Source organism: Anolis carolinensis, chromosome 4 (assembly GCF_035594765.1).
Source record: "Anolis carolinensis isolate JA03-04 chromosome 4, rAnoCar3.1.pri, whole genome shotgun sequence".
In the NCBI taxonomy this organism is placed as follows: Eukaryota; Metazoa; Chordata; class Lepidosauria; order Squamata; family Dactyloidae; genus Anolis; species Anolis carolinensis.
Window position 1 is genome coordinate 76,435,244 of NC_085844.1, and position 13,891 is coordinate 76,449,134.

At 43.4% G+C, this 13,891-nt stretch overlaps 1 protein-coding gene across 2 annotated transcripts in view; it reads right to left on the bottom strand.

The window, feature by feature from the left end:
* e2f3 (E2F transcription factor 3) overlaps positions 1-12,583 on the bottom strand; it is a 35,631-nt gene extending 23,048 nt beyond the window's left edge. Inside the window, exon 1 of one of the 2 annotated variants that reach the window (XM_062980663.1) lies at positions 12,025-12,583. In XM_062980663.1, coding sequence (XP_062836733.1) covers positions 12,025-12,246 — 222 coding nt within the window. In that variant the 5' untranslated portion in view covers positions 12,247-12,583. Of the gene's footprint in view, positions 1-9,993; positions 10,210-12,024 lie in introns of those variants that run through there. The other variant, XM_062980664.1, reaches the window with a different exon arrangement.
* Positions 12,584-13,891: the final 1,308 nt, after the last annotated feature.

Below are 13,891 nucleotides of genomic sequence, written 5' to 3' on the forward strand. Positions count from 1 at the left end.
TTGTAACTTCATTGTGATTGGGGATCACAACCAGATACAGTGAAGACATCCGCCCATGCACTTTGCTACTTTGCTGTTGTGTATGCATGCCCAGTGTGGAACACATCTCACCATGTTAAAACAGTGGACATGGCTCTTAACAAGACATGCAGCATTATCAGAGGATGTCTACATCCTACACCACTGGAGAAATTATACTGTTTAGCCAGTATTGCACCACCTGACATCCGCCGGGAAGTAGCAGCTAGCAATGACAGGCCCAAGGCAGTTACATCTCCGGCACATCCCCTGTTTGGGTATCAGTCAGCAAGCCAACGCCTTAAATTCAGAAATAGTTTTCTAATATCTACAGAGATACTCGCAGGAAAGCCTCAGCAAGCGAGAGTCCAAAAGTGGCAGGTTAAAACCTGGAACCTCAATCCATGGCTGACACCAAATGAGACTCTCCCTCCTGGGCACACAGAAGACTGGGTGACTTGGAAGGCGCTGAACAGACTGCACTCTGGCACCACGAGATGCAGAGCCAACCTTAAGAAATGGGGCTAGAAAGTGGAGTCCACGACATGCAAGTGTGGAGAAGAGCAAACCACAGACCACCTATTACAATGCAGTCTGAGCCCTGCCACATGCACAATGGAGGACCTTCTAACAGCAACACCAGAGGCACTCCAAGTGGCCAGCTACTGGTCAAAGGACATTTAGTATAATGCCAAGTTTTAAACTTTGTGTTTTTAAATACATTACAACTGTACCCTTGGTTCGCTTCTGATACGATAAATAAATGAAATAAAATCAAGCGATCTCTAACAGTTATTATCTAATTACCAATGTAAACTTTGGAAAGAAATAAGGTGTAAGTGCTTCCCAAAGAATCTATTTCTCTTGCCTATATATAATGACCACACATCGCATGCCAATACAGTGAGCAGTGAATGCTGTATCAAGAGAAACAACAGATATTTTAAAGTCAAATGTTTTCTTTATATATTTCTTTGGCAAGATTCAGTGATGTGTTCCTTCAGGTAATTTCTGATCTACAGCGATCCTATCATGGATTTTTTAACAAGATTTGTTCAGAAATATTTGCCATTGCCCTTGTCTGACAAAGTGTGACTTATATAAGGTCACTCAATGGTTTTCGTCTATGAAATTATTCCCAAACATGACACAAACAGAAGAATAAATATAAGCAAAGGAGAGATTTATGGAGACTTTCACGTTTGAGAATATTCAGAAATCTACTCTCTTTCATAGAACCAGACTCCATAATCCAACATAGCAACATCGATCAATGTCACTATCAATGCAATACCCTTCCACTTAGTAGGTACTTTCTACTTCCAATTGCCTGTTACTTTTAAAGGGCATGGTTCCTTTCATCTTTATTCTTTTTTAATTGTGACACACTTAGAAAGAAGTCATGTATGCCACCTGGTCCTATTTAGAGCAAGGATTGACAACTATAGCCATTCAGCTATTGCTGGAAGAAACTGGTCAGCCCTAGCCAGCACAGCCAATGACGAGAACCAAAGGAGACAACCAACAAGAGCTAGATCAGTGGTTCTCAACCTGTGGGTCTCCAGGTGTTTTGGCCTTCAACTCCCAATAATCCTAACAGTTGGTAAACTGGCTGTGATTTATGGGAGTTGTATGCCAAAACATCTGGGGACCTGAACCACTGGGCTATTTCTTTCTCACCTCTGACTCAGAGGAAGGGAAGGATAAATAATAAAAGACTAAAATTAAGGAGATCTTAACACTGTACCAAGCCAACATTCTGAAGCTTCCAGATGCCATCTGATCTTGGAAGCAAGAACTACCAGGTCCCTTCATTTCAGACAGAAGCAATGGTGAACCATCTCTGAATATTCCTGGCTTAAGAAACCCTCATGAAATTCATGGGGTTACCAATAGTCAACAAGCACTTGAAGATACACATACTGGATAATTCTTTTGATTTGGAAGTAGCCATTTATTTTAGCAGTCAAACTAAAGGACACTTAGTCCTTGTTGTATGTTCTGAAGCTAGAAGGCACAACATATCTCACATTAGTTAAAAGAACACTCAGGTTATGAAAAAAATGGGACCTTCTAATGCAACTATGTTTTAAAGTTTTCTGCAATTATTTAAAATGGCTGCTGCCATTCCACTCCATCTTAAACACCCAAAATAGCAGCCTTACCATATTATTCAGGCTCCCTCATGTTACTGTTTAGAACAAAAAAAAGGAGATGAAGGAAAGAAGGCTGCCATTCTTTCTCTGAGATGGGATCATCTCATCTCTTGCCTCTTGTCACTGACTTCATGCTGTGTCCTTATTCCAGCACTGATCCATGTATACTCATGTAAACACTTCCACATGGGTATATACAGTACAAACTGCAAATACTATTTCAATTTCCTATAATTCCAAATATATTCATTAAGTAAAAAGTACATAACTTCTGGGAATGGTGTTTTAATTTGAAAACAGAGCCTGCTTCTTATTTCAGATGTCCATTGAACCCAAGTTCCTAACATTAATGTCATCAAAAGGGTTGCTGGACACATTTAATAATATGTAAACATTAAGACAGTTCCCTCTACACTGTGAGGTTTACTTGAATGTCTCATGGAAATCATATAAGAACATCAAGCTGGAAGCAAAGCCATGTTCCACTTAGCACAATAGATTATTCTGACATCCCTTTTCACATTAACAGTTTCAAGCAATTTCATTACAAATCAATAAAAATGTTTATGCCACAAGTTCCCTTAAGTCAGGGGTCCCCAAACTAAGGCCCAGGGGCCGGATGCGGCCCTCCACGGTCATTTACCTGGCCCCCACCCTCAGTTTTATAATATAATATTTTATATCAGTTTTAATAATATAATATATTGTATAAACATATAATATTGATAATAATCTTATGTTATACAATATAATACTAATAGTAATGCCATATAATAATATTAATTATATGTTATATATTACATATTATATAATAGTATAGTGGTATAGTTCAGTATAGTAATATATAATGCTAATATTGTGTTATGCTAATAATATAATATATTGTATGTACATACAGCTGCTCTGAGTCCCCTTCGGGGTGAGAAGGGTGGGATATAAATGTAGTAAATAAATGCAGTAAATAAATAATTAATTTTAGATTTAGGCTCGGCCAAAGTCTGACATGACTTGAAGGCACACAACAACAACAACAACCCTAATTAACTTGACTATCTCATTGGCCAGTAGCAGGTCCACACTTTCCATTGAAATCCTAATAGGTTTATGTTGGTTAAAATTGTTTTCATTTTTAAATATTGTATTGTTCTTTCGTTGTTGTTGTTGCACTACAAATAAGACATGTGCATTATGCATAGGAATTTGTTTGTATTTTTTTCAAATGATAATTTGGCCCCTCAACAGTCTGAAGGATTGTGGAGTGGCCCTCTGCTTAAAAAGTTTGGGGACCCCTGCCTTAAGTTGTATTAGAATCAGCCTTACCTTCTTCTTCCTTGTTGCTTTTACAGGGAAGATCTGTAAGCTGCATTGGCAAAGTTTTTACTCTGAAAAATTAGTCCCACATAAAATGATAAGTCAATTTAAACAGGGATTTACCATAGCTAACTTTTGCTAGAGTGCTACCAGTGCTTGGCATAGGCTTTCATTACTTATTTTAATTTGCTTTGAAAGCCATTTTAGATAATACGTAGAGATTTTATCGCAAAACTGGCATTCTTTCCTACAGGTAGATGACTATTTCTTTTTCAAAAAGGACTATATCTCATTCTACCTGTTGATACTAAAACCAATGCCAACAGACACTTCATTTTAGCTGTAGTTTCTGCAACTGTACAGTACTGACCTTCCAAGCAAACCAATTAGGTTACTGCTCCACTCTCAAGAATTCCATTCCTTACACTAACAAAGAGGCAAACTACTTTTAGGGGCAATAATCCCATATCACAGATCTGAGTGGAGTGGGTAGATCAAAAGACAACCTGGCAGGATGGCACTACCTGGAGGAATCCTCCACCTTGTGTGAATGTGGAGCAGAACAAACAACTCCGCATATCTATGCTTGCCCACAATGTCCTGCCTCATGTACAGAAGAGGAGTTGTTTAAAGCTACAGAGAGTGCTGTCATTGTTGCCCACTTTTGGTCTAAAACTATTTAGCTGCTTGTGATCCCTTTATTTTATCATTTTTAAACTTATTTATTATGCAATGCTTTTGACACGAAATAAACAGAGCAGAGATTAATTCGTTACTAGAAACTATAATTAGTATGCAATAGTTAAGCTGAATTACTACAGAGACACTTTATCATTAACATTCAAATATCTCAGTTATTTGTACCTTTGGTAAGTTCTTAGATCTAACAACCCACTTTTATACATATTATTGTTTTGAACCAGGGTTTTATTGGGGAAATCTGTTCAAAATTTACCTTTGTTATCTTCTGATCCTGAGAGAGAGTAACTTATCCAAGGTTACTCTGTGAGTTCCCACAATTGAGTAGGGATTTGAACTATTAACCTCCAGGGTTATAGTCCAATGTTACACCACACTAGCTCTCTTTTAGTGCTAAGCAAAGACACTGCTCTTTGCTAAAAAAAGACCTGCAAGGCACCATAATAAAGTCCTTTTTTTGTTCTCCTAAGTGATGCACCTGTTTAAGACAAGTCTGAGAACCTGAACGTATCTTCTCTGGGAAACCAAGCAAGGATGCATTTGTGAACTTGTGGCATGCTAACAGCCTAGAAGTAGGCAGGAAGAGAGCATGCCACAAATGACTAATACTAATAGAAGTGTGCAAGCATAATGGTGACAACTGGTGGCACTGCCTGCAATAGATTTTCTTCAACATTCTAAACAGTATTTAAAGATAGATCTCACAAAATATTCCATTTTTTCATTATATAGCCATTGCGAAGTTACAGGTGACTGTATAGTGTTAACACAACTGTAGGTCTTCATCTTGAGTTGAGGATATCTAAGCTTTGTCCCTGTCTAGAAAGAGTTTAAAATCTGAAATTGTCAAAGGAGAGTGTCAGCCTTGGCCCTTGAATTATATTTTCAAGACATATTTGTGCATTTGATTATACATTGCACTGAAAGCAAAGCATAACTTACTTGTACCCCATAGGTCAGTGGTTCTCAACCCAGGGTCCCCAAATGTTTTTGGTCTACAAATCCCAGAAATCCCAGCCAGTTTACAATCTGTTAGGATTTCTGTGAGTTTAAGGCCAAAAACATCTAGGGACTCCTGGCTGAGAACCTCTGTCATAGACTCTTACCCAGCCAGCAATAAGGCTACAAAAGCCTACTTCTGCATGGGGATGCCTTCAAGCTGGTTAGGGCATATTAGATTGTATATTTCTTTTCCATCTTCACTAAAACTGTAGAGCATTTCCAATCAACCTGGAATTGCTTCTGGTAAGTATAAAAAGACACAGTCAAATATCTTTTCTGGTGCAATCACAGGGATAGTGTGTATTGGTTAAATATAGTACAAACCGCCTTTCATGGGACCAGTACCTATGTTTGACGAAATATTTATCTCTAGACATTTTCTAGATCTTCCAGGTGATTTTAGCTGTATATTTTTGATGGAAGTTGAACAGAGTTACACTGAAGGACCTAGCGATGCCTAGAGAGGTGTTCCCTAATTAACTTGACTATCTCATTGGCCAGTAGCAGGTCCACACTTTCCATTGAAATCCTAGGCATTTCCTAGGTCCTCCAGCATAAGTCTATGGTATGCTTCCTTGGGCATTGGTTCATTCAATAGGACTTGCAGTTTTGCATATCCACACCAAGTATTGCAACATACTCCCAACAGGTGACCATCCAGCCTCCAGAGAATACTCCATCATACTCTCAGGCAACATATCTGATTGCTGAATAGTTCTTACCATTAGTAACCTCTTCCTAATGTTTAAGTGGAATATCTTTTCCTGCAGTTTGAATCCACTGCTCAGTGTCCTAGGCTCTAAAACACCAGAAAACAAGCTTGCACCATAGGGCAGCCTTTCAAATCTTTAAACATGCTCACCTTCTTCTCTCCAATATCATCTTCTTGAAACATAAAACAGAATGTGGCCCTCACAAATTTGAGAACTGCTGCTCCAAAATACCACTGAACCTAGCTTCTCGTATTGAATGAGAACAACATTTGATCCCAAGACCTAGTTAATCTGTGTTTGACAAAAATGGTGATCCGAAACACACAATATACCTGTAAACAGTCACAGAGTTAGAGCTGGGAGTTTCACAATTAGCAGGTAACTCTTAATAGCTACAATTCTAGATGCTGCCCTTTAGATGTATGTATGCTCCTCAAAATACATGCATGCACATTCTATGTTACAAACAGGTATTCTTAGCAACAAACCACCCACTATTTGGCAGACATGAAGTGTTCATACTGGATCTGTAATACTCAGAAAGACAAGGAGACTATCGAGTGTCCGAATTCAACACCTTTTAATAATATTTCAGAATTATACCATAAGTCTGGCTGTCACTGAAAAATAAGCATTTATCTTTAAAACTGTATTTTACCCTTAGAGAGCATACTTTTGTATGATGGAATTTTATATGGCCATCAGAACCTGTCTGATCTTGAAAGCTGAGCAGGACCAAGCCTAGTTAGTACTTGGATGGGACCATAAATGAATATTGGGTGCTGTAGGCTATATTTCAAAGGAAGGAACTGGCAAAACCAGCTCTGGGTATTACCTGCCTGAGAAAACCCTATGAAATTCATGGGGTCGACACAGGTCGACAGGAAAATTGAAGGAACATAAACACACCCTCCTCTTTAAAGATGATGTCCACTGTGCCATTTTTATTGTCCCCTATGCAAACTGACATTCTTAAAGGCTAAATTACAAGATTGAATTGTCACATTATTATACACATAATAAAGATATTCACGTTAATACTTGAATATGAAAGCTAATTTCTTCACTTGGTTTATAAGTAAAGAGCCATGGTCTGAGGGGGATGCGGCCATTCACTTCTGGGTATTTACTAACCACAACATCAAAACATACAATATTTGGTTTAGCTTCCCTCTTCCCCTACCTTCCAACCCTGTCAGACTGGCTACGGGCCTTTTTTCAATTAGAATTAAGTAGAATACCTAAAGCAGATAAGGCTGAAATTATACAGAAACCACTTAGATTTGTGGTCACAAAACAACAGCATTTCAGCCTTGAGGGGAAAAAATCTGGCTCACATATTAAAATACGTGAGATAAACAGCATGACCATTTAAAGATATGTTGAGGTGAAAGAGGTCAATGGGGTCACCTAGGGCCATTCCCACAAACTTGTTTCCACTCTCCTTCCAACCTGATAGAATATAGGAGATAGATACATATAGAGAGTTATCCATCAGTTGACTGATGCTATATACATAGGTAGTCCCAAAGTTATGGACGAGATAGGTTCTGCAGGTTTGTTCTTAAGCTGACTTTGTATGTTGGAACAGGTACATTTTAAGTGTAACTCCAGCTATACACACACACACACACACAATAAAAGTGAAAATGTGTATGTGTGTATGTGGCGGAGGTGTTCACTTACACAGACAACCTCCACAAACAGCTACAACCCAGTGCTGAGGAGCAACCAAAAGCACTCTCTCCAATGACATTGCAGGTTATAGGGAGTGTCATGAAAATTTAGCCCAAACCCTGCCAATGTCCTCCACAAACACCATACTGCCCACCACCTACCGAAGGCTTTCATTCAGGGACAATTTCCTCCTAGATTTTCTGTTTTTCCTCCAGAATGGACATCCCAGGATTCCTTTTTCTTTCCATTGGTGTGGAAATTGCATGATCCCGCCCACTGCCTCTCCTTTAATCCTTTCCTACCCTTTCCTATGGCACACAGCAAACAGAGGAATCGATCAGCACCTGAATAAGAGGTTTGGGGAGAATTCGCCATAATTTATAGGAACTGTAGTTCACCTACATCCAGAGAGCACTGTGAACCTAATCAACAATGGATCTGGACAAAAACTTGCCACGGATGATGGGATAACACAACTGCCTGGAGGGGTTTGAGGGGACTGACTCACCATAGTGGGACTTGTATTTTACCCTACTGCAGGAGAGCAGACTGAACCCCACCGATGATGCATCTACATAGAGCAAAATTGCCCAACTTAACAAACTTGTACTGATGGAATTTCTTGGGGTTAACCTGGTATGATGTCAGTTGTAGTTATTCCACAACCTTATTCATTTTGTATAATTGAAAAACTGATTTTTTTTTTTGTAATAACATGGACACCCAAGCTTTACATATATTGAGATATCTAGATATGTGTGTGTATATGTGCGCGTGTATAGACATATGCATAGACATATAGATATGTGTGTGTGTATGTGTATGTATGTGTATATGGGTGTGCTTTTTTTTTTGTATCAGGAGCAACCTGAGTTGCTTCTGGAGTGAGAAAATTGGCCATCTGCAAGGATGTTGCCCTGGGGATGCCCAGATGTTTTGATGTTTTACCATTCTTGTAGGAGGCTTCTCTCATGTCCCCGCATGGAGCTGGAGCTGATAGAGGGAGCTCATCCATACTCTCCCCAGGTGGGATTCGAACCTGGCAGCCTTCAGGTCAGCAACCCAACCTGTATATGGGTATATATATATACATTTGTGTGTGTGTGTGTGTAAGTTTTGCATAGCATAAAGAATTTGTGGAATTTGTTTTGCTGTCTGTGCCCCTATTGAGATTTCACATCACTTTCTTGCTTTGGGAATAAGTATTAGTGAAAAAGCTTCAATGGAGACACCTTTCTCCATGATAATTCTTCCAGGAGTGAATTTCCCTTCCAAGAAGTAGATTTCTATCACTTCCTGTAGTCTCATTCCCGTTCTTAACCATGAGTCATTTATATGTCAGATGTTTGTAACTCAGGGGCTGCCTGTATATAGAGAAATACATATATAGGTACCATATGATATATAGGCTAGAATGGAACATATCAGCCTTACTTTCCCCCTGTACCCATGAAAGGGCTCCAAAATTCAGAAGGACGATATCAGAAAAGCCTTCTGATTAAGGGCTGCTAGGAATTCAGGACCACACCTAGCTTCCCTTTTTTTCCCCCTGGGTCCTATTCTGCAGCAAAAAAGGAAGGGGAAAAAACAGCTTTGTTCCCAGCTCTCCTCAAAGCCCCCTGTTCTCCAAACTCAATTTCGCTTCTGACATACCTAACAACTTTTCTAGCAACCACATTTGTTATAACAAGCAGGTAGAGGGGGAAAAAGCCTCCAGGAAGAACTTCTCAAGACAGGCAGGGAGGGTGCAGTAACTTAATTATCCAGGAGACTCCATGCACCACATTCCCACAGTTCTTGGGCCTGGTCCCAGCAGGGTTTCCCAATGAAAAAACACACTCACAGAAGCCACCCTTACGGCAAAGACATCACAACTAGGGCTGGAAACGTGCAGGGAAGGGGGAGACCCAACCTGACTATCACAATGCAGTCTGAGCCCTGCCACATGCACAATGGAGGGCCTTCTGATAGCAACACCAGAGGCACTCCAAGTGGCCAGATTCTGGTCAAAGGACATTTAGTATCATGCCAAGTTTTTAACTTTTGTGTGTGTTTTTAAATACATTACAACTGTACCCTCGGTTTGCTTCTGACACGATAAATAAATAAAACAACACCATAAGGCAAAGCCCTGAGGGGAGTTCCCAAAAGTAAAGAGTGGCCTGAAGCAGTTTGCCTCAAGTTGTGTGGCAAGAAAGGCCCCACAGTCAAAGAAAATATTAAAGGGTTAAAAAAGAGGGGGGGCTAGAGGGAGTTGGGGAATATCCCTTGAGGGGAGACTTGGAATGGGATTGAGAAGGGGATGGGCCAAAGTGTGTGGGGATAATATACATATTATTATTAGGCAATGTACATATCTATATATATATATACACACACATAAAGACCCCCCTCACAGAGCCATCCCCTCTGTTTACCTGCTGGAGGGGCATTTCCAAGCCTCCTCCTGCCCCCAGAGTTGGGGAAGGTGCTCCTGCTGGGTCTGTGGGAAAGGCTGCTGACCCTTCTCTGTGGGGCCAGGCCAAAGGGAGGCAGGAGGAGGTGGTGGAGGAGGAAGAGGAGCCAGTGCCTCCCCCTGCCCGGCTCGGATAGGCGCCCGCCCCCCTTCCTTCCCTTTCCTCTCCTTCCTTCCCTTCCCCTTCCCTCCTTCGCCGGGCTCCCAGTCAGAGGCGCGGCCTGGGCGCACGTGTGCCAAACGTCACCGCCGCCGCCGAGGCTGAAGGCTCAGAGAGCGAGGAAGAGGAGGAGGACAAGGGCCTCCCCAAACCCCTGCCCGCCTTCCCTCGAGGCCTGGAGGGCCAGGGAAGCGCCTGACCCATGAACCCACACACATATCTATGTGAACCCCCACCCAATACACGTGTAGACATACCCCTACTCCAATACATACCTCCACTCAATACACAGGTATATATAACCCAACTCTATACACGTGTATACATTCCCTCACCCCAATACACGTGTGCATACCCCCACTCAATACACAGGTATCCATAACCCAACTTAATACACGTGTATACATTCCCTCACCCCAATACACGTGTGCATACCCCCCTCAATACACAGGTATCCATAACCCAACTTAATACACGTGTATACATTCCCTCACCCCAATACACGTATATACATACCCCCACTCAATACACAGGTATCCATAACCCAACTCAATACACGTGTATACATACCACCACTCAATACACAGGTATCCATAACCCCACCCAATACACGTGTATACATACCCCCACTCAATACACAAGTATCCATAACCCCACCCAAAACACGTGTATACATACCCCCACTCAATACACAGATATCCATAACCCAACTCAATACACGTGTATACTTACATTCCTCCACCCAATACACGTGCATACATTCCCTCACCCCAACACACGTGTTCATACCCCCACTCAATACACGTGTATCCATACCCCCACTCAATACACAGGTATCCATACCCTCACCCAATACATGTGTATCCATACCCCCACCCAATACACGTGTATACATACCCCCACCCAATACACGTGTATACATACCCCCACCCAATACACGTGTATACATACTCCCACATCTATATATATGTAGGCTATCACTCTCCACTGATCTCTTTGTCCTTCTAATAAGGCACCCCTAAGTTTGACCCCCCCCCCCCCCAAAACCCCACTGTAAACATGGCACCAGAAAAGGAGGCCAAGTTTTAGAGGCCACACATACACAAAGGGGAGCTAAACAGCAATATCAGTGTATACCAGCCCATTAAAAGAATTGGGTGGGGGTTATTTAGACCCCAACCTCTTCCTTCTCCCTATATCAACCCAATCATAAACTAAGGGCCTTTCCAGACATGCCAGAATATCAATCAAACAATATCTGCTTTGAACTGGGTTATCTGAGTCCACACTGCCATATATTCCAGCTCTGTGGGATCTTATTCAGCTGTGTGGAAGGGGCCAGGCTCCTTATCTCTGGTTTTCTGTATATCCCAGATTATCTGGCAGTGGGGACTCACATAATCTCCGTTTAAACCTGGGATCAGATCCTGGGATAGAGGGCCTGTCTGGAAGGGCCCGTGTTTGGGACTTTATAAAACCCTATATCCCCCACTCAGCCCCCTCCCCCCCCCCAAGTCCCCTTTAAGAAAGCACCGGAAGGAGGGAGGCCAGGGAAGTTTCCAAGGAGGGTCTCTTTGTTCTCCCCCTCCCCCTTTGGAAACCCGGCGCCAAACTTGACACGGAGGGCGGCCTAATATAAAAAAAAAAAAACCCACGTCACGCCCTCTTTTGGGTGGGTGGGCGAAATATGCGAGGAGCCCCTTCTTTTGGGGGCAAAGTGTTCACAGATGGAGATGATACACAACCACAGAGCCGAGGCGAGACCCCCAAAGGTCATCCAGTCCACGCAGGGGAATATTCCCCCCACCCCCACCGCCTCTTTCCCGCTATTACCGAGGAGCGGCCTCCGCTTTCGGATGCGGAGGGGAAGCCAGGCCCGTGCGGGGTGCAGCACGAGGAGGAGGAAGAGGGGGAAGCGGCCAGCCAAGGCGACCCGGGGCTGCTGTGGATCCGGATGAAGGCGCCTGGGAAGGCGAGAGTGGCGGCGGCGGCGGCTGCTGCTGCGGGCTCCATGGGCGGCGAGGCTGCGAGGAGGAGGCGCCCCCGCCGCCGCATCGCCTCCTTTCGGGCCCCGGCTGCACCCGAAGCCGAGTCTCCTCCCACCCCGGCCTCCTGCCTTGCCTTCCCCTCCCCCGCCCCTCTTTCCCAGGCCTCGGGGCCTCTCGGGTGCAGCGCCCTCGCCGGCTCAAAATGGTCCCGGCGGCGGGATGCGGGGGGTGTCCCGCGTCGGGAGGCGGCGCCGCTTCGGCCAAGGGGCCCTCATGGCGGGCAGATGCGGCGGATGCAAGCGCGGGCCTGCCTCCCGCGCTCTGGGCCCGGCTGGGAAAATGGCTCCAGGAAGACGCCTGACAATGAATGAAGGGAAAAGGGCCGAGGAGCCTGCCTGCCGCGAAACTCGGATTTCCCGCCCGATTTTCAAACCACATTTGCATAGCCCGGCCTCTCCACCGGCGTTGCCCAATCGCAAGAGGGTTCCGTACTTTCCCGGCTTTCCATTGGGCGGCGCCGGCGCGGGGTTGCCCTGTTTTGCATACCGTCCGCCTATTGGCTGCGGCGTAGGGGGATTCCCTCCTGGGCCGCCGGGATTCCTTTTTTCTACGGCGGCTTGCAAGGGCTGCTGGCGCGTTTCCGAAATAGCGGGAGGAAATGATCGGATCCGGCTGACATGGCCCCCAGCTACACTGCTATATAATCCAATTTGGAACTACAGTAGAGTCTCACTCAGGCCTGTAGCGAGGGGGCGGTTTTAGGGGTTCAACCCCCCCCCCCGAAATTTTTCAGGTTATATAAAAAACCTGGTTTACTCGTGAATTTTAACTGGTTAACCAAATCCCCATGCTAAGTCTATGATACACAAAACATTAAGAGCCCCTCCAGGCACTATCTCAAGCAGATATTGACAGGTTTGTAGCGGGGAGGGGTGTGTGCTAGGGGTTAAACCCCCCCCCCCCCCCCGAAATTTAAAAAAAAAAACCCTGAAAATTTTTTATGGCTACGGCCCTGGTCTCACTTATCCAACATAAACGGGCCGGCAGAACGTTGGATAAGCGAATATGTTGGATAATAAGGAGGCATTAAGGAAAGCCTATTAAACATCAAATTAGGTTATTTTACAAATTAAGCACCAAAACATCATGTTATACAACAAATTTGACAGAAAAGGTAGTTCAATAGGCAAGAATGCTATGAAGTAATTACTGTATTTACAAATTTAGCACCAAAATATCACAATATATTGAAAACATGGACTCTACTGTATATTATATGGCAGTATAGATGGGGCCTCGGACAGAAAAGCGCTGATCTCAGCGGATTGTTGCGATAGGGCTAGAAACATATTTCATCAAACGCATATCATGTAAACATGCCTGCCACTTCATCACACTAGTCGTTAGCTGCCCCTGATTGAAGGACATGAAGCTTGGAAGGCCATTTAATGCTAATGAAGGTGATTAATTACAACATTCACATTGGCCTCCCACAGACAAGGGTTCTTTCCCCCACTCTGGACCTTCCAGAGATATAAAAATCTCCCTTGCTTAGTTTCTCCATATACCTCACAACCTCTGAGGATTTATTTTATTTTATTTTTTTGTGTCAGGAGCAACTTGAGTCGCTTCTGGAGTGAGAGAATTGGCCATCTGCAAGGACGTTGCCCAGGGGAGGCCCGGATGTTTTTATGTTTTTACCATCCTTGTGG